The sequence below is a fragment of the Myotis yumanensis genome, unplaced genomic scaffold (assembly GCF_028538775.1).
Source record: "Myotis yumanensis isolate MYYU_CA2020_CCGP unplaced genomic scaffold, mMyoYum1.0.hap1 SCAF_1, whole genome shotgun sequence".
In the NCBI taxonomy this organism is placed as follows: domain Eukaryota; kingdom Metazoa; phylum Chordata; class Mammalia; order Chiroptera; family Vespertilionidae; genus Myotis; species Myotis yumanensis.
In genome coordinates this window covers 209,534,971-209,562,162 of record NW_027223752.1, presented here as the reverse complement: position 1 = coordinate 209,562,162, position 27,192 = coordinate 209,534,971, and the positions used below count along the sequence as shown (strand labels likewise).

Genomic DNA, 27,192 nt, shown 5'->3' with positions numbered 1-27,192 from the left:
GAGCAGCCTGGAGACTCCCAGGCCTGGTGCACAGGCACGGGAAATGCAGGTGGCTGGCCAGGCTCAAGAATAGGTTACAGTGAAAGAGCTTTTATAAAATCAGCCAAAATGGAAGCCAAAGAGATTAAAAAGTAACTTTTTATTTTCAGCTCTATGCAGCCACCTTCCGTGAGTCCTATTGGTAAATAACAAAAAGGCATCTTTTCCTAAAGACAAAACCTCTTAGTGAAATAAAGACGGATGGCTATTTCCTTGTGAGAATAATTATTCTTTAATCTTACAGCCTAAGTATTTTATAGTAGTAGAATGATGAACATACACACACACACACACACACACACACATTACATACAGTGGATTAATGGAAACTGTGTCTGCTAACAAGAACAAAGTAGATGCAGAGGTATTCTCACAGGAAGATTATCAGACATACTTAATGAAAAGAGCAAGATGTAGAATTTATAGATATAGCATGAACCCATGTGTATAGATAAATTTAAAACTGCATTTTATTGTGTATTTGCACATACATGAATACATAACAGAAAGGTCTGGGAGAATATACACCTAATTTAATAAGGAAAAGGAGAAAGCAGGCTTTCTCTTTTTTACTGTATTTTACTCAGTCTTTCTTTCTCTATTTGAACATTTTACCGCGTGAATGTATTAATGTCTTCTTGGTGTAACATATACATGAATGTGTGCATGTGGGTATATGGGCTCTCAAACCTAAAGCTAGCAAGGTATCAAATGATAAAAATGCTAATTGGATTCACATTTGAATCAAGAATGAGATAAGAAATTTTATTTGCCATTGTTTTGTAAGTTATTACATAGTGTTGTTAGATAAGAGAAAGAAAGAAGGGGCATAAATATTGAAAAGGAGGAGACAAAAATCATCATTTGTTGGAGATGAAATTATTAAATTATAGTACACCTGGAAAGCCAAAGAGAATTGCCTGGACAAATTTAGAAACAGCAAATAAATATGTATGTAGAAACTTGGTTTGGGAAGGGTACTTAAAGGGATTCTTTAATAAATGGTTGTCTCTGGAGAGTACGGAGGGATTAGAGGGGAAACTTTTGCTTTTTAAATGTTTTAATTTTTCGCTTTCACTTTTAAATGAGATTTTTGTCTCGTGTTTATATGTTAATGTAGCAAAAAAGTAACTAAATTAAAAATTAAGTAAACTTTTATTGATGCGATAACTTTTCCTCTAATAATCAAATTAAGAAAGTTGGGAATACATAGAAAAATATGTAAAATAAAAGGAGAAAAATAATTACTAGAAAAAGGTCAGAGGGGGACAAGGCTCTGGAATTAGGGTGATCCTGAAGAGACTGCTGGGGTAACCACAGTGAAAGGAGAGAGCCTGAATAGGACAGTGCAGGATAGGTCCAATTAAGACATATTTGGAAGGAAAGAGTTTGAATATTGATTGGATGCGGAAAGTGGATAAGGGAAGAATCCAGGATGACTCCTAGGTTTCTATTTCTGGTGGTGCCACCAGTTGAGACAGAATACAGGAGGATAAGCAGGTTTGGCATGGAGAGATGATGGGCTCAGTGAGGTGATAGTAGAAAATGTGAAATGCAGGAGTAGTGGTTCGGGGCAGAAGATGAGATTAGTTGTGTTAGTTAAAGAGGAGGTGATGTAGACAGTCCAAAAGTCAGGGGGAAAGTGTGGGCTAGAAAAAGATCTGGGTAGTAGTACCTGAAACCTCAGATATGGTTGAAATTTCCTAGGGAGAGTGTATAGAACGGATTAGGAGAGGTTTAAGGATGGAACTCTGCACATCACATTTTACAAGTTGGGAGAAGCAAAGGACCCAACCCATAAAAAAGCCAAGGAGGAGAGGTGGCAAAACCAGATGACAGAGGGCACTTCCAGAAGTCATGGGAGGAGACAAGTTTTGTGAAGCGAGAACTTCTAATGGTCAGGTATCACAGAAAAATCCAGTAACATAAAGATGGACTGTTACATCTATTACTTTTGACAATTAGGGGGTTATTAGTGATTTTGCAGGTGACCTTATCTTTAGACATAAATTACTTCTATCATATGTCCATAGGTTGAGGGACATGGCAATGATTTGACTTAAATGATTGTGCAGAGTAGAATCCTTTAAAGATATGCCAGAATATTTTTCAGTTTGTACTTGATGATTTCTTTCTTCAGAAAGGAGTTCTAGTCCTTAATTGTTATTTGATTTTAGTTTACTTGGATAGTAAATATTTTGACAATATAGTCCTGTCACAGTGGTAATAGTGCACATGGTTAGATTTAATTTATATAAGATTGCATTTCACCACAGGTACTGATGATGTTGTAGGTCCCGAAGGCATGGAGAAATTTTGTGAAGACATTGGTGTTGAACCAGAAAATGTAAGTCTAACTTATTAAGTCGAGTCAATCAGTTGATTGTTTTTCTTAAGTCTTTTGTCCCTTGACAAATAAAGCAACAATAAAAAAAGTAATGGTGTGTTTTTATGAAGCAATCTAAGAAATAGGTTTCAATTCTAATTTGATTTGTAAGTGAAATTTTTTGTTGGTATGGTGTACAGTCATTTTTCTCTCATGTTTAATTTCTTGTATCTAAATGGTACAGTAGTAAGGTCGTTAAACTAGATTTTTAAAAAGTGGTGTGTGCATGTGTATCTACAGTGACAGATCAGCTCGGGGACCGGGCACAGCATGTGTCCCTTTGTTTCCCTCCGTATTTGCCTCAGCCTCATGTAGTTTATCTAGGACTTTGAATAAGGGTTTTGCGGAGGTTGTAATTATCAAGAATTTTTCATGGCTCTTTCACTTCCATTTTAATTTACCTCAGAAAGTGATTGTTTTTTTGGTGTAAAGGCCCTAAGTACTTCACTTAAAAAGTTTAATTAGAATTTATTTTATATGCTTAATTACTTTTGCCTAATTCTTATCACCATGTTATTGTTGAATATTTTTTCCTGTTCCCACATCTACTCTCTTATACTAAAATGAAAAATTTTGCTCATACAAATGCCCTGGATCATTAACTGTGCAGTTGAATATTACATTAGCCTTCAATTTTAACAAATACGCCTTAGATCCTAAATGAATTTATGACCTGGGAGTGATCTCGAGATCATCCCCTTCATTCAGACTATTTGCAGGATATCTGGTGCCCATGCATATATGTCATGCTCTTAAAGAAAACTAGGAATTGAGACTTCACACTTTTTTATTAAAACTTTTCTTTTTTTATCCTTACCATTTCTGTGCCTCTGTTCTCCTCCACGTCCCCCTAATAACATTTTCAGTATCCTAAAGAGCCTTTGGAATGTTGTTAACTTTATTACATGGATTTTTGTCTTGTATTTTAAAAATTAATGTGATCTAGTTCAGGTATCTAGATAAATTATTCAGCTTGGCGTAAAGGTTTAGGGACAACTGGGTCAGTAGCATTTTACCTGATCTGGTCCATAGACACTCATAGACATAGAAAGTAACATTCCTAATGAGAGCTGCGTTGAGGGGGCAAGGTGTTTTTTTGAACAGTATGAGTGAGCTGGGCTTGAGAGAGGCTACAGAGATTCCACCAGAGAACATCTGTCCACGTCTGATCAGAGGGATGGGCAGCAAGGCCAGCGGTGAGGAGGTTAGGAGGCTGGGGTCAGGCTGCTTGTGTAAAAGGGATTGTGTGAGCAATTATACTCAGAGGTGGAAAGGCCTGTTGGTGTGAGGGAGTGCTGATGCTGGTTCTAACTGAAAAAGGGGGTCCTCAGCTCTCCAAAGTTCCTCACCTCCAAATAGCAGTACTCAGTAAAAGAGAGCTGAGTAATGAGTCCTTTGGGGGCAGTAATGAGTCCTTTAGCTCTCTTTCTGTAAAAATAGTCTTGAAATGTTGAATCATGTACATTGAAGACTCAAAGACCGAATTTAGAATATTTTAAAGTATTTATTACTGTACTTCAATTCTAAGATGCCACTAATAGAAGTTATATAAGTTGTATCATCACTAAGAAAGAAAAAATGTTGCCAAATAAACTCAGATATGCCATTAATTGGGGATACATTACAATTTCAGAAATGTTAACATTTGAAAAAGCAGCAAAAATAGTTTTTAAAAGGCCATTTGCATCAATGAGTAAGCACCTTAAAGTATTTAAAACTCTCACCTTGCCTGATATTTATAGCTTATAGAGTTGAAGCAGGTTGTAAAATTCAAGTCTACTTTCATTTACTAAGGTAACAGCAAGATCCTTTATTTAAGTAGTTAGCTTTCTTATTAGCCATTAAAAGAAAAGGTCTGTTTTGTGTAAAGAAATCCTCATGGCGAACGTCTGGTTTGGCAGTTTAGACACATTTCATGTGCACTATCTGTGTTCTTGTGTCTTCACCATTTTTTTAAACATGTTTATGTGGAATGTAAAAAATCTTTCTAATAGATGGTTGAATGTAGATATTGAGAACATACCAAGTTTGAATTTAAAAATGATGGTTAGTTCAAGAGATGAGGAGAGAATCCTCTAATGTGTAAATATTTTGAAGAACATATAACCTCTTCTTTTGGGGAAATTCTTCTAAATAGCCCATCGGTCTCTTAAGTTACCATTTTTAACCTATTTACCAATCATTTTGTGACGATGTACGTAACAATGTAAAAGCATTGACTTACTAATCAATCCTCATAATCTACATAGTAATCTAGATTTTTGAAATCTAAAACACCTAGTGACTTTAAAAATTGATATGTACTGATTTAATTAATATTTGATGAAAGGAAATTTTAAACAGAAAAAGTACACTTAATCCTGCCATCATACTACAGGTGTTCGATATGTTTATATGGTGCCTCACAGGAAAGATTGGGCCCTGCTGCTCCTCCTGGGCTCAGTCCGGGCATAGTGCTATTTATGTGGGCCATTGGGCTACTTTACAATAATTCCCCCAGTCTACACAGTTGAATTTACAAACATTAATGTATTTATGATACAACTCCACTGTATGTGTCTCAAGTGTGTATCTCACCACCCACCTTTTAATTTTTCAACTCTGTCCTGCACCTTGCTCTTTTCATTTAATAAATCTTAGAGATTGTTCCCTATTTGTACCCATAGGTCTACTTTGTCATAATGGGGGCATAGTATTCCTTCATGTGGAATGTATTTAGCAAAGAAGTATGCAATAACTAGTCCCTTATTTATAAATGTTTGTTTCCAATCTTCTGCTTCTACAAATAGTACTGTGGTCAGCATTGTTGAATATACACGTTAATGTATATGTGCAGGTATATCTATAAGATAACTTTCCGTAGGTGGAATTGCTGAGTCAATTACTGGTTTTAGTTTTGATAGGCACTGCAAAATTGCCCTCTGGGAAGGTTAATCTCTTTACACTTTCACCAGCACGCATCATAAGAGTTTGTGTTTCTCCAAACCCTTGTCAGCAGACTAAATTATCAAACTTATAGATGATTGCCAATCTAGAACTCATTTTTTAAGTTACTCTGTTCATATTTCAGTGACTAAACTACCATGAACAGAAGCATCTGGTGAGATGTTAATGTATTTAATTGCTGAGGTCTGTTGTTCTGATTTGATTGGGCTTTCTTTTTTTTTTTTTTAAACAGGTAGTTATGCTTGTCCTAGCTTGGAAATTGGATGCACAAAATATGGGTTATTTTACTCTACAGGAATGGTTAAAAGGAATGACTTCTCTACAGTAAGTCCTAAGACTGTACTGGGGGGTCACTACTCTCCCAAGCCGGTAGCCTCTTCCCTGGGATCTCAGGGAGCCTGGGTTGGGTGACTGGATGAAGGCCAGCTGATCTGGGCAGACTTCTACTAGGACCATGTGTCATTTTTATATGATGAGAAGGGCTTTATGGTTGAATTTTAGCAATTAAAGTTTTTATGTGAGTGTATATTATTTATTTTCGTATTCTAGAGCAGCTCTACCCAGTAGGAAATAGACTAGCCTTTTCTTGTATATGTGAACTACATAGGTAATTAAAAATTTTCCAATAGCCACATTTAAAAAGTGTAAAAAGAAACAGGTAAAATTAATTTTAATATATTTTATTTAACCCAAATTATCATTCCAGCATGTAATAAATAGTTTAAAAGTCAATGAACTATTTTGAATTAGCTGCATTTCAAGTGCTCAGTAGCCACATGTGTCTAGTGGCTACTGGATTGAACAGCCCAGGGGTAGAGCTTAAACAGCAAAGGCTTACTAGAATCTGGTTTATAGCTAGTGAGAAAAAATTGAGAAAAGTGTAACTTATAAGTGAAAATGTTTGATATCTTCTATTTTATATATTCTATATTAGCTTAGGGCAAAATTGGAACTTCATTACTCTAGTGATTAAAAAATAGTGATAATAAAGATTCTGTTTGTGTTACCTGGCCCAGAATAAGAAAAAAGTCAGTGGTTTTATGTGTTCCCTTTGTGCTTATGTGTATGTGTGTGTGGTGTGTCTGTGGGTGTATGTGTGTGTGTTTGCTGAGAGTTTCATTCAAGAAAATATAAATTGTTATTCTATGTTATGCAATGAAGGATACAGTTGAGGTGGATGACTAAACATTTCAAACGGCTGGAAGATATATAGCTGTGATCTAGAGTACTTGGAATAACTTCTCTTTTCCTTTTCACTTTAACTGGGAATAAGATTTCAATTTTTATTAGATTAAAATTGGAGTTGAAGTGGTTTTATTTAAATAATTTTGGAATTTTTGTCAACTTTTAGTATCATTGTCCATTTGTTATTGATAATAATGCTTATTTGTTTTGCACTTTAGTAGTTTATGAAGCCTTATCACTGTTTTCCCATGGCTATGGGGACAGTTCAGGCTTGAGCCTTGTGCACTACAAATAAGGAAACTGAGGCTCAGAGGGAATACGTGATTTGTGAAAGTAAGTGGCAGAGATGGGAAGAAAACCCAATACTTCTGATTCTGAAGTCACATTCTTCTTCTAACAACTGTTGGCTGATGGCAAATGAATTTTAGGTAAAAGCCAAATCACACTTTCCTATCAGCATATTCTAGAATTTTAGGGTTAAGCCTCTGAAATCTCTAAAATTGTGTTGTCATGTTGGCAAACTACTTATGATTTTAAGCCTTCAACTCTTTCATTGTTTTCCTCGCTGCCTTTCTTCGTGGCTTTCTGAATAGAGTACGTGGTGGCTGCTCATTTGTCCTTTTTTTATTTTTTTGAAATATATTTTTATTGATTTCGGAGAGGAAAGGAGAGGGAGAGATAGAAACACCAGTAATGACAGAGAATGATTGATCAGCTGCCTTCTGCACTGGGGTTCGAGCCCACAACCCGGGCATGTGCCCTGATTGGGAGTCGAACCGTGACCTCCTGGTTCATAGGTTGATGCTCGACCACTGAGCCACTCGGCCAGTTTCATTTCTTTTAAGAGAGTATAATATTTATTTTTTTATGTAGCTTTAGATTCTTTTTTACATTTGCCTTTACAAAAGAATATTGCACGATGCCAGCCAGGCCTTGCCCATGTGTTTTGAAGGCCTCACCACCTGGGAAGTGAAATATGCAGTTCCTGGAAGAGGCCTACATGTATGTTGGGGGTGGGGAGCACTTCACAGGCTTTTTGTTGAGGACTCTGCTTGGTGGCCGGTGGGTTCCTATAAAATGCAGGGTGTCGTTTCAAGCCTGATCCTCTAAGGGTGCTGAGGAATCTGCTTTCTTTTTGTGATAATGAAATTCTTGAGACTGGTTTTCTCATCAGTGAGGTGGAGATAATTACTCAGAATAATCTGTAAGGTTCTTTGTAGTTCAAAAATAGACCAGTTTCATGTTTTAAGAACCCCTCTCCCTGCTCCTTCCAGCCTCCCTAGATTTATTATTTGTTCAGCAAATATTTGAATGATAGTGATGTGCCAAGCACAGTATTCTAGGTTCTGGGGAAACAAAACCCATGAACAAGACAAAGCCCATTCAGGGTTGGGGCTTAGAAGCAGTGTTCAGGCAAAAGTAATAAGGTTAGTTCTCTTTATGCTACTTGAATTAACTAAATAAGTTCTGTATTTGTAAGGTGTGCACACTCAGTAAATAAAAAAACTCAAGCCAACCAGTTATATGCTCTAAATGGAAACTTTTGGATTCAAACTGGATTTAAAGTATGTATATGATAAAATATATAGTCACATATATAGTATATATATATATGTGTATGTGTGTGTATATATATATATATATATATATATATAGTGTCTATATACTAGTATAATTTGATATAAATGCTTTTTTAAAAAAATTGTTGCTGTACAATGGAAGTGTGCTAGAAATAACCCATGGGTTTTGGAACCAGATAGTTTTGAATCAGTTCGGCTACTTCCTGGGTGTCTGGTAGCGTTTCTAAAACCAGGAAAGTGAAGTGATGAAATGTGGCATACACTTGGGCACTCAGAAACTAGCCTTGACACTGTGTAGACAGAGTTGTGGGTGTGGCCTCTCTGGTTGGGAAGAAGTGTCCCCACGCTCCCTAGGCCATTCTCAGTCAGGGAAGACACAGCTCTTGTTTTAATTGATGGTTTATTTATTGCCTTGTTCCAACATGCATTAAGGCTACTGCTGATGAATTAAGCTTTATAGTACTGATTTTCAACTGGTGTGCCACAAGAATTTTGAAAACATGCAATATCTGACTATTTAGTCAGAGGCACTGACCTCTTTTCCCTTTGATTATCAAATTTAAAAATGACAACAACCAACAACAATAGCTGCCCATTGTGAATGAATCAAAATTATACCTAATTTTTTTGTCAGATTAGGAAAATATATAGTTTTTGGCGTGCCACAGAATTTTAGTCATTAGTATACATGTGCTGTGAGATGCGAAAGGTTGAAAATTGCTGTTTTGTAAGAATGTTTAAGCTAAAAACGAAGTGTGTTAGCGTGGTAGCTAACTGCATAGACCTGATGGTGGGTTGGGAAAATATCTTTGGGTTGACTGAGTAAAGGGGTGAAGGCCTTTTCCACGAAATGGGGGAGAACTTCCTTTGATTTTATAACTTTTGAGGATTATTGTTTTGATTTATGTTTACTCCTAATGTGTTTGTGGCAGTGAAACTCAAGAAATGATCCCACAGTATGTGTATATTTTGTTTGGTAGCAGTGTGGCACTGTCACTCTGCAGCATCTGTGTTTTCTTGTGCGTGGTTCACAGAAAGGGATTGAAGATGTGGCTGCTTCCTGAAAAAGCTCTGCTGGTTGCTTACTTTCTAAGCCTGTTTCTTCACAGGCCCTTTCTAAGAGCTGACACTTCTGCTAATGATCTTGTTGAGTGGCCACTAGATGGCAACCTCTGGTGACTCAGTGGCCTGGTGACTCAGTGGCCTGCTTCCCAAGTGGTTGGTCCAGAGGGTCTGCCTGACAAAGTCCTTTTTAAAGCAGATTATTCTTTGTTGACAATATCATCTCTAACCCAGGTAACTATCCTTTATAGATATATAAAATTGAAATGTTACTTTGGGCATTTTGTGCTGTACAGTCCAGACAAGATCTCTGGTCTTTGAAACACAGGGACATCTTTTGCCAGAGTGCTGGACTCACGCCCAGGCATGCTGCCGAACTTGACATTTTGCCTTGCAGCTCTATCCAAAGACTCGGAGTTCTTTATTTCCTTTTAACTGTGTAGCAGTTATCTAAATGAGTGCTTCCTGTCCTTGAATCTGTTGAAACAAACAACTGCTCCTCTTCCCATTGAGCAGGACTGAACTAAATCACCCATCAAAATCTGGCCAATTTCCTGTGGCTTTGATACTTAACTTCCCTTTCCACTGAAGAGTAGGGACCTCACTCGACCTTATATGTTTTGGAGTTAGCATTGACCCTTCCCATATCATTAATATTATTTATTTATATACATGGTAATAAATAAAACCATACTGTAGAGTGCCCAATGCAAAGTGAGCTCTGCTCCCACTTACTGCTTTCTTGTGTATCCTGTCCTTTTATCCTCTATTGTCTCTCAGTTGGGTTCTGGCCCTACATCTCAAATTAGGCTATCAGTTCTCCCCTTTTCTTCCAGAGTGAGCCTTTCAAAATGCAAGCCTGATCCTGGTCTCTCCCATGGCAGGAGGTGGCTTCCATTGGCTCTAGGACTCAATTAAAAAATAAACACTGTAGGCCACAGAAACTCTTTATGGTCTGGTCCCATCTCCCTTTCAGCCTCATCTTGTACCACTTCCCCTCTTACTCTACCTAGTCTACTTAACAATGGTTTTCTTTTCGTCTTTGGACTTTCTGCACTCCCTTCTACCACTAGGCCTTTGCACATGCTGTTCTTTTTATCTGGAAAGCCATTCTCTCCAAAAACATTGAGTTTCTTCTTTTAGCTCTCAATTTACATGTTAGTTCCTTAAAGAAGCCATTTCTGACTTCTAATATATATATATATATATATATGTATATATATATATGTATATGTATATATATATGTATATATATTTAGTTTTCAAACATTAGCAAGAAATAAAGAACATTCTGTTTTGTTGTAGACTCACAAATGAAATATTTACTTTCATTTTTGGCTTTTAGATATTTTGTCTCAGTAGATCATGAGGACTTTTTTTATATTTAGCTTTCACAAATGTATTGCTAAAAATAGATCAGTGTGTTCTATTATGAACTATATTTTCATTTATAAAGTATTTACAATATTTCATTGATAATACTTGTCATATGTATGGTCTATACTTAGTAGTAGATAAAAGCTCTACAGAGAAACAGGGAAATGCAGCATTGAAAAGCTTGAATATTGCCAGTGAAAGTAGGGACTTTTTGGTTCTCATTTTTTAAGAGCTAGATATTATAAACAGAAAATCAGTTTGTAAAAATAACCAATTAGTGTACTTCCTTAGAAAAAGTAAACAGTGTGTCACTTTCCTGTAAAAATAGGTTATCACCACCAGGGCTTTCTGGAGAAATAGCTGATTTCAAGTCTAAGGTAGAGAAAGTACAAAGTGAGCTGAATATCTTGTGCCAGAAAGTGAGGATGTGCTGACAGACTGATGGGGCATGTCAGAAGGACACTGGAGCAGCTTGAAGGGGCCATAGCTCAAATGAGAACAGTTTGTTCATCAAAAAGGATAAAGACAGTAATAGCTTATAACACTGAATGAAAAGCAAAAATTCCTTAACTCACAAAAAATAAGAAAGGTGTTGAGTAGAGCTCTTCTTTTGAGAAGAATTCCAGCCATAAGTATATAAGCATGATAGAGGTGGAAAAATCACCAATTTGGACCTTCAAATGTAGAATCAATTCAACCAGCTATCATCAATGGATGGCAAAACCACCAAGTGAAGGTTTTTGAGGAACAGGATTCAGAGTCTTAAGATATCCCACAAACTGTGTACTATTTCAGAGGGAAAAGTGTCTTTACCTGAGGAATCTAGTGGACACCACTTTATCCAAATGAATCAGCTCAGTGTCACCAGTGATGGGACAGAGTGACATGTCAGCCTCCTCCTGGGCTGCACCAGGGAGGTCATCATGTGTAGTGTTCTTATCATACATGCTTGACCTAAATACAACTATAGGGAAATTACCTGACAAATTGAGATTCTATAAAACAACTAGTCTGATCTCTTCAAAATGACATTTTCAAGAACGACAGCAAAAAGGCAGGACACCCTTCCATAGACTAAGGAGATATGACAACTAAAAGCAATGCATGAGTCTTAATTGGATCCTGATTGAAAGAAAGCCACGGCTATAAAGAAAATTGGGGGAACAATTGGGAAATTGACAATGTGGGTTGTATATTAGCTAAGAAAGTTAACATTGATAGGATATTAAGTGTGATGATGGTATTTAAGTGTTTAGGGTGTCATTTTGTTGACAACTTGCTTTCAAATGGTTCAGAAAAAGTGTGTGTATGTGAGAGAGAGCACAAGTGGGAGTGTTTATTGTGAACCGGGGGGATGGGTATATGGGTGCTTATTAACTGTTCTTTCATCTTTCCTGTACAGTTGAAATTTTTAAAAATAAAAAGTGTAGGAAAAATAGGTCATTGTGGATGTGTCCCAACTCCAGAGTTTTTATTCTGTCTTTTGGTATTGTGTTTTTATATTACTGCCCCAATTAAGAAAAAACTCAGGTTATAATTTGCCTTTATTCTGTTTTTCTAGATGTGATACAACAGAAAAACTCAGAAATACTTTGGATTACTTAAGATCATTATTAAATGATTCTACAAACTTTAAACTTATTTACAGATATGCGTTTGACTTTGCACGGGTGAGTTCTCTGGAGCCCATCCAGATGTTTCCCTCTCCTCCCTCCCCCTTCTGATTGCCTTTTGAGGATTGTTTTACATACTACATCTAAGAAGTTAAGTATATTACTCCCAGGACGCTAGTTACAGTTTCTTTCTACATGTACACTTTCTATACTAACTGATTCTGAGCAAAAATATAGTATGTTAGCACAAAGCTGTAGTGGCAGACCTTGAATGGCTCTTTCCATTGTCTTAGGCGTAATTTGTAAATGGGCATGTAATAGATAATAGACACAGTTCTAAGTATCTCTTAGTAAGCTTGGAAAAGCTCTTCTCATGAAACAACAAACCTTCACCCATTGAGTTTATTGGAATGAGCTAATTAGATCTAATCTATTTTTACTTTGGGTGCTATATTGTTTTAGAAATTACTTGACTTTTTTAAAAAAAATTTAAACCTAACCTAATTTCAATGAACATTATTCAAACGTAATTTCTAATCATTTTGAAAAGTGATCATATTGTTACATAGTCCATCAGATTCAAGTATGTGACAGTGGTTCTATTGGTATGAAATAAGGTTTTATTTTTCAGCCTGATAACCTTTGGTAGAATTCTGGGTCACTAGTTAGCATTCTGTTCATTCACACACAATTCACAGCTCATACAACTATACTTTATTTAAGGATGGTGTTTTCTGTTATGTTTTTATGTTCAGTGGATTCAGGTGACTAGGCTTTCTTGATTGATTACTTTTTTGTTGTGTTTTTTTTTTGTATTTGTAGTTAATCCTCATCTGAGGATATTTTTCCCATTGTTTTTCTTTTTTTTTAGAGAGGGGGGAGAAGGGGGAGAAAATAAGAGAAACATTGATGTGAGACACATTGATTGGTTGTCTCTCACAGGCACCCCAACTGGGGCCAGGGATCAAACCTGCAATCCAGGTACGTGCCCTTGACTAGGAATCAAACCCCCACCTTTAATTGCAGAACCTGTGCTCTAACCACTGAGCACATGGGCCAGGGCTGATTACATTTTTAAATGAATTTTTTATTAAAGCAGAAAACTCAGTTTAAAAAAATGATTTTTCCCCCTACCGCTATGCTGATTTTTTCACATTTTACCTGCTTTGACATTGCTGATTCAACACAAAAGATTTATTCGGTGGTGAATTCTGGTACATCTACAATAATACTTTAGTAGTTTCCTGTGGTGTCTTCACTTGTGAATTTTTGCATTTATTGCAACTTTCAAATAAAATGACTATGCATAAAAATTCTTGTCAGAAATTATATGGTAAAAGTCAGCTATAATGTTTTACTGAATAGCATTTGTATATAGAAGTGGCTTGCCACCAGACACTTTTAGAATAGATGCATAGTTTCTAGGATTAAATTTTTTTTACATGAGATTTTATTTTCCTTCCATAGTCAGCTGTTTCTTATTGTATAGGTCAAAATTTGTTTAGAAGCTTTACACCTAGAATATAGGGCTTATTTTCTAACTTCCCTGTTTGGGGGTCAAATTCTTCCACATGTCCACTGCTTTAGACCCACGTTCCACTTTATTCCTCCCTGGCTTCCCATCCCATCCTCAATCAGTCTCTGGGCCCATCTCCTGAGGGCTCCTTTGGTTGCCTCTTCCTTGGTGCTTCTCCTACAGCCTCGCTGGTTGAGGCCCTTGTTACTCCTTGCCTGCACTGCTACGCTAGCCTTATTTCACGTTCTCATCCAGCATTCACATCAGGAGGGTGTCATTCATCTTCCTTCAGCCCAGCGTTTCTCGGCCACCCTCCAGCTCACAGAAGCCTTCAGTACCTTCCCTCTGCCTTTGTGTCGCCTAGTGCTTCACCATGGGGTGGTGCAGTTGCTCCCACAGCACTCTGAGTGATAGACAGGGATTCTCTCAGTCTACTTCACAGAGGAGGAAAGTGGGCTTCAGAGAATGGAGAGGTGGGACTATGGTCCCATTATTAATCAACAGTAGACCCAGGACTCACACCTAAGGTCTGGCTTCAAGTCCAGTCTGCAGGTCACTCCAGGCCCTTAACAGTCCAGTCCCAAGCTTCCTCTCTTAGGCGATGCCTGCGTTGTAGTGAAGTTGAATTAGCTGCTTGTTCGCTGAACCTGCCACCTGCCTTTTGGCCTTTCTGCTTTCTGTTTTTTGTCCCACTGCACCTCTGGCTAGAGCCCTATTTGTACTCATTCAGCCCTCTGTATTGTGAGGCTTCTAAGCCCAAGCCACATGCTTCCCCCCTCACACAGCCTTGCCTGCTTCACCTTGCACTGGAGGGATCGGTGCATTCACTTATGTGGCATTTCTGTCTCCTCTGTCTAGCTTGGCTTTGGAGTTTAGGTAAAGGCCTTAATTTTAATTTTTTCTGCCAAATTAAGGGACTATCCCCAGGAACAGCCAGCAAGATTCTTTGCTTTTAAGGAGAGGATCAGTAAATATCAGTGAATTAAGCTGCTTTATGTAATGATGAATAACAGCCACTGTTCAGCTAAATTATGCTATGAGATAAATTTGTTACTGAATCCCTTTTTTGATTTGTTTTGTTTAGCTCTAGCTCGCATGTTTGGAAACACTGTATTTTCATTTGCATTCGGTTAAAATAGTTTCCCCTGTGATTTTTTTTTTTTTACTCTGGTTATTTCGAAGCATGTTGTTTATGTTCTTTTCCAAGTTTTTAGGATTTTCCAAGTAATCTTTTTTATTATTGATATCTAGTTTAATTCTATTGTGGTAAGAAAGCATGCCCTGTATAATTTAAGTCCACTTAAGTGTATGGAGGCTTGATTTATAGTCCAGAATGTGGTCTGCTGTGGTGAATGTTTAATGTGGACCAGACAAGAAGGAATAGTCTCTGCTGCTCGGCAGAGCGTGTCATAGACATCAGTTAGGTCAGGTTGGTGGGTAGTGTTGCGCAGTCTTCTATATCCTTATTGATTTCTGCCTACTCGTTCTATCAATTACTGAGAGGGGAATGTTGAACTCTCCAACTATAATATTTCTCCTGTCACTTATACCATTATTTTTTGTTTCACATATTTTGAAGCTCAGATATTAGGTAGAGATACACTTAGTATTATTGTGTCTTCTTGAAGAATTGGCCTATTATGAAATGTCTCTATCTCTGGTATTATCTGTTCTGAAGTCTATAGCCACTCCAGCATTCTTTTGTTTAAGCTTGCAAGATATGTCTTTTTTCATCCTTTTACTTCTAACCTGTTTGTGTCTTTATATTTAAAGTGGACTTCTTATAGATAGCATACAGTTGGGTTTGTCTGACAATATCTGTCTCGGGATGCTTAAACCATTTACATTTAATGTGATTTATGGTATGGTTAAGTTTATATCTCCTATCTTGCTATTTCTACTCCCCCCCCCCCCACACACACACACATTTATCCCATATGGTTTTTGTTCCTTTTTTCCTCTTCTCATGATTCTTTTGGATTGAGGTTTTTTGTTTTTTTTTATGATTTCCTTTTATTTCCACTATTGCCTTGTTAGCTATATATTTTTCTGTTTCATTTTTCTTGTGGCTGCTATAGGCTTTACAGTATGTATCTTTAAATTTTCAGAAGTTTTCTGCAAATAATCATTTACCACCTCATGTATAATGCAAGAACCTTTGCAGCAGTATGCTTTCATTTTGCTCTCCCATATTTTTGCTGTTATTGTCATACATTTTACTTATACCTATGCTATAAATCTGACAATATATTATATTAGTCTATTTAGGCTATCCTAACAAATACCAGGGAGTGAGTAGTTTATAAACAACAGAAATTTATTTCTCACAGTTCTTGGAGGCTGGGAAGTCTAAGACAAAGGTACCGACTGGTCAGACAGATTAGATGTCTGGTGAGAGCCAGCTGGCTGTAACCTTACAATATTGCAAGGGAGGACGGATCTCTCCCGGGTCTCTTTTATAAGAGCACTAATCACATTCATGAGGGTGGAGCCTAATTAGCTCCCCAAGGCCTCACCTAATACTATCAATTGCGGGGGTTAGGGTTTTAACATGAATTTCTTTTTTAAAAAAATATATTTTTATTGATTTCAGAGAGGAAGGGGGAAGTAGAGAGAGATAGAAGCATCAATGATGAGAGAGAATCATTGATTGGCTGCCTTTTGCATGCCCCCTACTGGGGATTGAGCCTGCAACCTGGGCATGTGCAATTGACCAGAATCGAACCCGGGACCCTTCAGTCCACAGACCGACACTCTATCCACTGAATCAAACCAGTTAGGGCTTAACATGAATTTCTTACACATAGCATATAATTAAGTCTGTCTGACAATATCTGTCTTGGGATGCTTAAACCATTTACATTTAATGTAATTTATGGTATGGTTAAGTTTATATATCCTATCTTGCTACCCCCTTCCCCATTGGTCCCAAACATTTAGACCATAGCATATATTGTATTATCATTTTGGTAAAAATGTCTTTTATATTTACCCAAATATATATCAGTCTGTGCTCTCCATTTCTTTTGTAGAGATAATAGATTTCTATCTGATATCATTTGCCTTCTGCCTAAAAAATTTTCCTTAACATTTCTCATAGTACAGATCTGATGATGAATTCTCTAAGCTTTTATTTTTCCCTTCAATTTAGAAAAGTACTTCTCTGGATTAAAGATTCTAGGTTGATGGACTATTTTTTCAGTACCTTAATGATATTGCTCTATTGTCTTCTGTCTTGGGTCGCTTCTGATGATAAGCCTAGTGTTGTTCATTATTCCTTTGAACAGAACGTCTTGTTTTCTGACTGCTTTTATTCTCTTCACTGCTTTTCCCAAGCTGATTACAATGTGCGTTGGCATAATTTTCTTTATGTTTATTCTGGTTAAGGCTTGTTGAGGGTTTTTTTAATCTGTGGGCTTGTAGTTTGTATTAAATTGGGAAATTTTTCAGCTGTTATTTCTTTTCTTTTTAAAAGATATTTTTTATTGATTTCAGAGATAGAAACATCAATGATGAGAAAATCATTGATTGTCTACCTCCTGCCACGCCCCCTACTGGGGAATCTAGCCCACAACACAGGCATGTGCCCTTGACCGGAATCAAACCTGGGACCCTTCAGTCCACATGCCGAAGCTCTGTATCCACTGAGCCAAACCAGCCAGTTGTTACTTCTTTCAATATATTTTGTGTTCTTGCTCTGCTCTAGTTATACCTATGTTAGATGCTCGATATTGTCCCACAGGCCTCTGATGCCATGTTCAGTTTTTTTTCAGGTTTTTCTCCCTTTTTGTTTCTTTAGTGGTTTTGATTACCATGTTTTCTAATATTTTAAAAAAATCTTTACATGCCTTCTAATATTAATATTTTCTTCTGTAGTGTCTAACCTGCTGTTAATCCTAACCAGTATATTTTTCATTTCAGATACTGTTATTTTTCATCTCTAGAAGTTCCATTTCGGTCTCTTTTTGTATGTTCCATTTCTCTCTTCATCATGATAATATTTTCTTCCTCCTGGAACATCCAGAACATATTTATTACAAGTGTATTAACAACTTTGTCTTCAGATTCCATCATCCCTGCCATTTCTAGGTCTCTTTCTATTGGTTAATTTTTATCTTGGACATGAGTCATATTTTATATCTTCTTTGCTTTCCTAGAGGTTTTTTATTTTGATTGGATGTTGGATATGATAAATGATTTGTCTTTTTTCATTCTTTTAAATAGCGTTGGATTTAACTTTTTTTCTGGTATATAGTTAAGTTACATGGAATCTGTTTGTTTCTTTGAAAGGGCTGGTTAAGGAAGATTGAGCCCCACTCGGAAAGCAGTGCCCTTTTGAGGATAATGCTGCTCAAGGCCCTGGATTAGGAGATTTTTCCACTCTGGCTCATGGAAATACAGACTGTCTGCAGCCCTGTGGGAGCTCTGGGAAATCTTGCTCACTCTTTTGCAGTGGTCTTTCCCCAGACCCAGATTGGGGAGACACTGCAGAGCTCCGGGTTTCTCTCTGTGCAGCTCCCACTTGGCTGGTATTTTGAACCACGGATTGTAATCACCTTTGTCCCCTCAGACTCTGTCTTTTCCAACTCAGCAAGGTTGCCGGGCTGGGTTTGGGTTCCCCCTTCATGTCTGTGGCCTGGAGACCACCTCCACACAGTAAGCTGGTATCACTGTAGGGCTTACCTTATCTTTCCTTTTTCTCGGGGGTCACAGTCCTGTGCTGCCTGTTGTCCACTGTGTGAAGTGAAAAGGGAAGTCTAGTTCCTCTAACTCCATCTTGGTTAGAAGCAGAACTCAGCTTTTTATCCCTCCAATCTCTTTTCTACAAAAATGAGTCCTAAAGGTGGTAACTAATAACATAACAGATCTTTGAAAATCAAACTTGTAATGGAAATGAAACTTTCTGATAGTTCACTATCCTAAATATTGTCTATTGGAAATAACAATGGCATATGTTAAATATTACGCTTTAATATACCAGGAAAGAAACTATAGTACAATACCAGAATATGATAAAATGACCCCTTTAACATCTCCACCCAGATTGTAGTTCTAAGGGCGTGATCATTTTTTTTTCTTCGCTTTCAAATTTTATAGCCAATTAAAAATAGTATTTGGCTATCAAGTTATATTCTTTTTCTCCTAATATATTTTGACTTGCATTTATTTATAGTGTTATGGATATCATAGACTCTTGAAACTTTGCAGCTAACAGAAACCATAAGAAGTCATCTGGTCTAGTCTTGTCATTATGCAGATGAATAAACAGAGCCAGAGTGGAGGGGACAACATGGCCCGAGCTCTGTCCTTGAGGTGCAGGCCAGTGTCCTCTGCACAGAACCCACCTCACCTTCCCTGACTCACAGCTGTCCCCATCCTATGGGATCTTGTTAAGAGGAAGATGGTGGGATATAAATTCCAGGGCTGAAATGATGGCCAGTTCTCTCATTCAAGTAGAATTTTGTCTCAGTATATTCATGCATAGGGTTTTTCCTCCCAATATAATTTTTATTTATTATGTAAATAAATATTGTTGTATGAATTCATCTAACTAAAACAGCCATTTTTTTCTTGATTCTCCTTTTTGAAAGAACCTGGAGAGTTTTAAGAATGGGCAAAGAGAATGATATAAAAGACTAAATACAGTGTTTTTTTGTTGATCTGGGATAATTGTTAAATATCAGTTAAATTTGATTTGTTTACATTCTCTGTGTTAGAGGCAGGGTACTATGCTGAAGTCCCGGAGAGACTTGAGACTTGGAATTTTGAGAAGGATAAATGCTGGGCTGATAGCAGCAGCATCTTGGCCCGGCCAAGAGTAGACACCATGAATTTATAGTGATGCTGCTCTTGGATTCTGTTCTAATGGTGTGGTCCAGCTTGATGCAGACAGGAGAGGATAATGGGATGGGCTGAGAGGGAGAAGTGTGTGGGCGAGTTGAGAGGAGCCCTCCTAGAGTGATTGAGAGGGGTCCAGATGAAACGAGGAAGTGACGTTAGGAGAAGCTGAGAGGTGGAGAGAAAGGAGGACTTCAAGGTGAGCAAGAGGAGAATGGGAGACTTCTGTGGTTGCAGAGAGTCTGCTTTCTCCTTGAAAGCAAAGCTTTAGGAAGAAGCTGTAAACAGGGCTTTCTGGAGGCAGAACTCGGCCATCCCTTGGTGCACTCACTTCTCTAGCACTAGGTACTAGTGCTGCTTCTGTTTCCTGTCTCTGAGGAGGTGTTTCTGGAAGATGGAAGAGCTCACTCATACTAAAGTTAATGAATTTTCTTTCTCTAAGTAAAACAATAGCTTAGTCATTTCAATTTAAGCTAAAGTGATCGTGGCTGTTACTCATATAATTTGCTAAGGAAAATCTGCTGGGTCTTCTGTTCATCAGAGAATTCTGCCTGACTCTAACCTCAGTCTGTTATGACTATTTTGATTCACATCCTCTTCTAATTTGAGTCAGTTTCTCACTTCTTCACTACACCACACACACAGCTCTCTACTTTTTTCTCATATTTTTAGTTGGAAATTACAAAGGAAAGAAAAAGTAGGTTAGGTGAAGACAAGAGTAGGGAGAATATGGTCATCTGATCCCAGGTCTGTTACCCTAAAAACCTTGGCAGTTTTATCTTTAAGATTATTCTTTGTTTATAATAAATGTAAAGGTTGAGTCACTATGTTGTACAACTGAAACTAATACAATATTGTGTGTCAGTTATACCTCAATTAAAAAATTACTCTTAGTTATTACAGACACAGATTTGCTCAGCAATTACTTATAAAGCTAATTGGACTATGTGTGTTTATATTTAAATCTCTTTTTCCTCATCACTTCTCAGGGAAGCAAGGTGGTCCACAATGAAGGTTTGGAATGAGACTTCCAGGTTCAAGTCCCAGCTCTACCACTTACTGTCATTTTAACCCCCTTGCCTCAGTTTTCTTATTTATAAATCGGGGCTAATAATAATGCCTATCCTAAAAGGGTTGTTGTATTAAATGAATTTAAGTATAAGGCACTTGGAACAATTTCTGGCTCAGATTAAATTCTCAATAAAAGTTAACCATAGAATTAGAAATAGTTGTTCAAATTATTACTCACTAACATTACTTAGGTGCCTGCACAAAACCTCATTATTTTCCAAGAGTAATGCTTAGTAATAGAATCTTTACCAAATAAAATCATGAGGAAAGACTGTGCCCATTGGCAGATTTTTTTTTTCTTGTTAAGGAAATAGTTAAGCTTAATTAATTACCTTGCAAACAGTGTATCTGTAAATAATGCTGGGTACGTTCTAAGAGCGTAATTATTTAGATTCATTTTTCCCAGTGGGATGATACTCTTTGTTTTTATGACTTGTGTGGTTTTTTAAAATGTATATTAAAAAGGAAGAAACCCAGCTCTCATTAAAAAAACTGATTTAGCTGTAGCCGGTTTGGCTCCGTCGATAGAGCATCAGCCTGTGGACTGAAGGGTCCAGGGTTCGATTCTGGTCAAGGACACATGCCTGGGTTGTGGGCTTGATCCCCAGTGTGGGGTGTACAGGAGGCAGCCAATCAATAGTTGTCTCTCATCATTGATATTTCTCTCTCTCCCTCTCCCTTCCACTCTGAAGTCAATAAAAAATATATTTTAAAAAAATTTAAAAAACTGATTTACTAAATTTTCCATTTTATAAACTGAATCACATTATTTAAGATTCAAGATAGAGCTCTCTATTTTTACCTGTGTTTGTTGACTTAGGGAGCTGTGTTTAAGGAGAACTGGATTTTCGATACTTTTTGTAATCCCTGTGGTCTCAGATGGAATTCTGTGATGTATGTCATAGGTCTTCATTTTAGTCCTTTTGATTTCACATATCAGTTTCTTACTTCGTTGCCACTGTTTGTCAATCATGGTCACTTATATGTTTTTTGGAGTTTTTTTTTAGTACAACTAATTCTTGAAAATCTTAGGAATGTTTTTCCTGTTGAAGATTTTTTTTTCCTAATGATTTTAATCATTAAATGTCCCCCTTTTCACATACAGGTCTTAAGTTATCAAAGCTTTGTGAAAATTAAAAATAGGTCATCTGAAATAGTTGGGGGCCTCTGAATAGCATATCTGGATACCTAGATGGTTAGAGGTTCATTTTTATAATATTTACATTTGCATACATACAGTTACCTATTTGTTCATTTATTGTTTCTTAAGTCATTTGCACCATTTAAAGAAAAAATGCTTAGTTTTCACATATCATAGGAAGACTTATACTGGAATAGCCTTACATAAACAAAGGCAGTAATTTTTTTTTTCATATTAGAACTACAAATCAGACCTTAGTAGAACGTCATTATTCTGTACACTAGCTATTACTAGTCTTTAGCTGGCAGAGTGCATTTATTCCATATACAACACATAACTTCTTAGAATATTCAGAGTAGGATCCTTTGGTTTTATAGCTGTACCACTGAGAGGCCTGATCTCATATGTAAATTAAAATTTATGAAATACATACCAGCACATCTGAAGTCAAGAGATGGACAGGGAGAAAAGTTCCATTTCCTCTTTGACCTTGATGGGCTTGCTGGGGATGCTGATTGACTCTTGACAGCCTGTCTCAAGGTTCTTTCTGCTTAGACTGACCTGGGAGTAGGCGCCTGCCCGCAGGGTCAGTGTTGCAGTACACTGCTGCGATTTCTTGTGAGGAGCTTCTAGATGGCTTTGCTGTACTCTTTGAATGAGTTATGGTGATTATCATTTTTTAAATGCCCTGCTTCATAGCATTGTGGGAGATTCATGTAACTTTTCATTGGGTACTCCTTGGCAGAGAATGCCAGTAGGGTCATTGCTGTCAGAGAACCCCCGGGCGTGTCTCCATGTTGATGTTCAGTAGCTTTTTGTTGTGGGGTCTCTCAACTATGTTGTTCCTAGGAATTTTGAGTGTTTCCAATTACGGACTTTTGCAGGTAGCCTCCAATCTACCCACCGGCAACGTTGGTTACCAGCGAGTTGCCACTGTTCAGATCTTGAGTGCATCCATAATATCTCTCTCTTATTTGCTAGGCAGAAGATGGTGGTAGTGATTGAGAGCTGCTGGCTGGCACCCTTGCAGAGCAGGAGTGAGTGAGTGCTGTTCAGCTTCCGGTCCTGTGAGTCTGATGCCTTTCTCCCTGTCTGGGCATCACTGCCAACCAAACATACATCGAAGTCCTTCATGATCATCAGTTTGTCAGATGATTATATTGTTGCAGAGTCTTGTCCAGGTCTTTTGTATCTTTTTTTTCTTTTTGTCATCTTGGTGTATGTCCATTGTGATGGGGACATAGGCGTTGATGATGTGGGGGAAAAGGCACAATATGTGTCATGGCAAGACCAGTGATTTTAGATTTAGTGAATGATCACAAACTTTTCCAAGGGAAAACTTTTCCCAAGCACCAGTGCTGTCAGCCCGGTGCTGCATGTGCTGTTGTTGAACAGGTGAACTTCGGCCCAGTCCTGTGGTGCCACGTGTGTTTTCAGCAGTGCACTCATTTTTCATGCGGATTGCTTCACAGTATGGTGTGCCGTTGCCATCTGCTACACCTGTGTTACAGGGTAAGAGGAAGTTTGCATTTCTTGCACAGTGTGTCACAGAAGTAGAAGCCTTTGCAGTGCAATAAACCAATGAGGCTTGATTGGCAAAAGGTGGACAGCCTCTAGAGCACCTTTTCTCTTGTCCTCCTCTCCATCAGGACTAAGTACTATGGTCCTGAGCAGGATGCTGTGCATGGCCAAAGGACAGGCAGAGAACGCTGTGGAAAGGACGCCCCACCTGTTTGCATTGAACTGTGGAATTGGGGCACCCCCACTGTCACCAGACCTAAGTTGTGTGCCTGGAACAGAGAAGGGTGATGTGGAGCCATCTTTCCTGGTCTGTTGGTGAGGGGCATTATGTTGTATGCCTGGGACCAAAGGACAGACCTATCGCACATCTTCCCGTATCTTCATCTATCGTGTTTGCTGTTGTTGAATGAGGCCTTACATTTGCTGTATTGTTTAAGTCCTTCACTTTTAAATTCAGTGTCAAGGCCAGAAATTCTCTATGTACTAAAGAGTACTTCACTGCTAGAGTCCTTGAATTAGTGCTGTATTCTATCGGGAGATGTGTGTGGCTGCACATGTTGCTGACAGTGATGGTCACTGTGTCAGCCCTTAATTTGGTGTGAACATTTAGGTGGGATAGCCAGGAGCTTTCTCCCGTTTTAGAAAAGTACTTTTGCAAATTTCCACTGAAGTGAGACACGGCCTGGAAGCTAGCTTTGGATACATGTAAGGCTTATGGCCCCAGGTCCTCTGTCCATTTACATAGAAATGCCCCACCTGTAGTGCTGTAATGAAAATTTGTAAGAAAGTGGAGAATGAGAAATTAGGATCCTTAATGGCAAGTATAAGTGGAATGAGCTTCACGTGCCCATTTCAGGTTTATGTACTACTTTTTTTCTGGTTTCTTTATGAAATGTTGTCTTTCCCTTGGTTGCTAGTTAGGGGTATTCTGCTAGGAGAGTTCACGTCCAACAAATCCAAGGTAAGAAGGACTGTAGTAGACAATTTTCTCCCAGAGTGAGTGGATGAATACACCCCCTTAGTTGGAGGGAAGCTCCACAGCCCCAACCTTTATTGTGAGCTGCATTTAATTCCAATGCTTTTTAGGTACAAGGAAAACATTTACCAACAAAATAAATTATTGGAAAAATGTTATTAAGGAAACCTGATTCCTAAGCATGGAAGTTTAAACCTTTAGTTAAATTAAACATTTAGTTAAATTATGGGCTTTGTTTGAGGTGAGCAATTATGATTTTGGTAATTATCGTAAATGTCAAACAGCAAGTGATTATAGATTTTTATTTATCCTATGAAATAATTGTAGATACTGTTACTACCTAACTAATTGATTTTTGCATTAGAGTGATCATTTCAGTTGACATGAGTCTTTTCACAGTATGTTTCTATAGTACCAGAGTGAGCAAGCCTTCCATTGTTTGATGCCTCCCCTCCCGCACCTCAGTCGTGACCCAGGGATTCTATGGTGTATGATAAATGGTCAATGAGCTGTTCACTAATGTCTTGTTGACGTGAAATAGAAATTTGGATTATTGGAATTTATTATTTGGGGCATCTGGCTCATCCTTGTTTTTGTTTGTTAAACAGGAAAAGGACCAGCGCAGCCTAGACATTAACACTGCCAAGTGCATGTTGGGACTGTTATTAGGAAAAATCTGGCCCCTTTTTCCAGTTTTTCACCAATTCTTAGAGGTACCAAATTGTTATTTTATGGAATGTATTTTTGCTTGCTTAGAATTACCAAGTGTACTTTATTTAACCATTTTATGTAATTTTCTTGTTTGTTATACTTTCTGCCTATAGGAATTATGGTGACATAACTGCTGTCAATCAGCAACGACCTGTTCTCTCTGCGGGTGTCTGTGTGAATTTTTTGTGTTGCATCGCTCCCGGTACAGATGCATCAGAAACAGCTACTGCTCTGTCCTTTGCTCCTCTCTTGTCCCCATTTTAAAAGCTTTACGTTTGTTTAGATTTCCTGCTCTTTATAACAACAGTAAAACAAGATTTACTTTCCTTTGTGGCTTTAGGTGAATTTCCACTTTTATTAAGCAAAGATTAAAAAATAAGCATCAGCCTTTTTGTTAAAGGAAGTGTGTAATGTAGTCGTCTTTACTCTTATCTCCAAGTAACTTGGGGACCAGGAATTAGTTTGAGTGTTAGGCAAACTGACAAAATCTCCTTCAGTTTAAGTTTTCTTCACATTTGTATTAGAAATGATCCAGCACTGTACCCCATCATTGTTCAGTTGCTTTAAGAGTGAATAATAAATACCTTTGAGCTGCTGGTTATGAGGAGCTGGTTTGGATGTAATGTAATACGGTAGGAGTTTGAAGTACATGAGATGGAGGTTTGAGTTACTAGGGATGTCATATAGATAGCATCCTTCTTGTCCTCCAGCCCCGAACCCCTTTTTAAAATGTCCTCTGCTTGAAAGGATGAAGGTGTTGAGTCTTTGAGGAAATCCTGGGTCTTATCCTGACTCTGGCTTCACTCTTGAAATAATCTTTCTTACAACTTACTTTATGTAATTGTCTGGAAAAACTTCCAACTGATACGATTCTTTGAGGACTGTTATTTAAAAATCGCTTGTAACATTACTAACTGGAACTCCTCAAGAAAGGTATAAAAACTAGTTTTAATGTAAGAAGTATTTGTTTACATGACAGTTCACACTACAAGTGATCTGTTCTAATTTCTCTGCCAATCCCGTGAAGTGTTAGCTTTATTTGGAAAATGAGTAGAAACAGGTTCTTGCTCTCAGAGAGTTTAGCGGAATTAGCCTGAGTGCCTGAGTGGGAGGGGTCCTTTAGCCCTAGGACCTTGCCTGAAGCCAGTTTGACTTTGCAGTTCCAGGAGCTCCACCAGCTGGTTCTTGCTTTTAGGTGCCTAGAAAGTGAAACTTGTAGTCTGCTTTGTTCTCTTATTAGTTTGCATTTTTCTTTTAAAAGGAGACAGTAATCCTTTCATTTTCAGCTGTTCTTGTGTTTGCATCCTCAAAACTATTGGATCAACTCTTTGCGTTTTGTCTGCTTGTATTGTTTTCCAGTGTTTCTGATATTAGTGGTTAAGATTAAAAAATTATTGGATCTAGCTTTTATTTTCAAATGTTTACACATGAACGCTATATTTTAAAATACACATGGCATATTTCTTGTCTAAGAGGAATAGGAATCTACTCCATGGCTATTCTGATTACTTTTATGACCAGATTGAAGTTTTGACTTCTTAGAACAGTCATTTCTTCAGTGGCTAGAGCACCTAGTCTGAGACCTCCTCATCAACTGTTGTGTGTACTTGAGCTCAGAGCTTGACACAGTGCATCCTTGTCATATCAGGGCTCATTCATGGAGCTACGCTTTATTTAGCACTTCCTGGGTGCCAAGTATGAATGAAGGGCTTTACGTAAGTTACCTAAATTGTCTCTTAATCTTTGCAACACCTCTATGAAGGAAGTGTTACTCCCATTTTATGTAAAAGGGCCTTTGCAGTCTAGAAATTTCACTTCTAGGTTTATAAAATTGTGTTTCTTTGATGTGCTTGTCATTTGTGTTGGGTCCCATAATATTTTTGTAATGAAAGTTGTCATCTTAAATTCTACTCCTGCTCTCTCTCACCGTCCTCCTAGACTGGTACTTACAACCCAGTGGAAAAAGAGTTAACCTTTATGAACTGTATCAAGTTGATTCATCAGCAATTGACACCGTCCCGTTTGTTAATTATGTCAGTAATTCCTATTACTTTTCCCTCCATCAGCAATCAAAATATAAAGTTATTAACAAAGACCAGTGGTGCAATGTGCTAGAGTTTAGCAGAACAATTAACCTTGACCTCAGCAACTACGATGAAGATGGCGCATGTAAGTACCAGCACTGGGTGTCCTCTCACTCTTCACATTGTGGCACATTCGCGCGTCCTTC

General features: G+C 37.8%; 1 protein-coding gene across 6 annotated transcripts in view; it reads left to right on the top strand.

Annotated features, from left to right (window-relative positions):
- DCUN1D4 (defective in cullin neddylation 1 domain containing 4) overlaps nt 1-27,192 on the top strand; it is a 70,219-nt gene that overhangs the window by 39,642 nt on the left and 3,385 nt on the right. For 5 of the 6 annotated variants that reach the window (XM_070396804.1, XM_070396786.1, XM_070396811.1 and 2 more), the window contains exons 6-10: nt 2,316-2,386; nt 5,604-5,695; nt 12,137-12,245; nt 24,860-24,964; nt 27,029-27,131. In XM_070396804.1, the coding sequence (XP_070252905.1) occupies nt 2,316-2,386; nt 5,604-5,695; nt 12,137-12,245; nt 24,860-24,964; nt 27,029-27,131 (480 nt within the window). The remainder of the gene's footprint in view (nt 1-2,315; nt 2,387-5,603; nt 5,696-12,136; nt 12,246-24,859; nt 24,965-27,028; nt 27,132-27,192) is intronic. The other variant, XM_070396795.1, reaches the window with a different exon arrangement.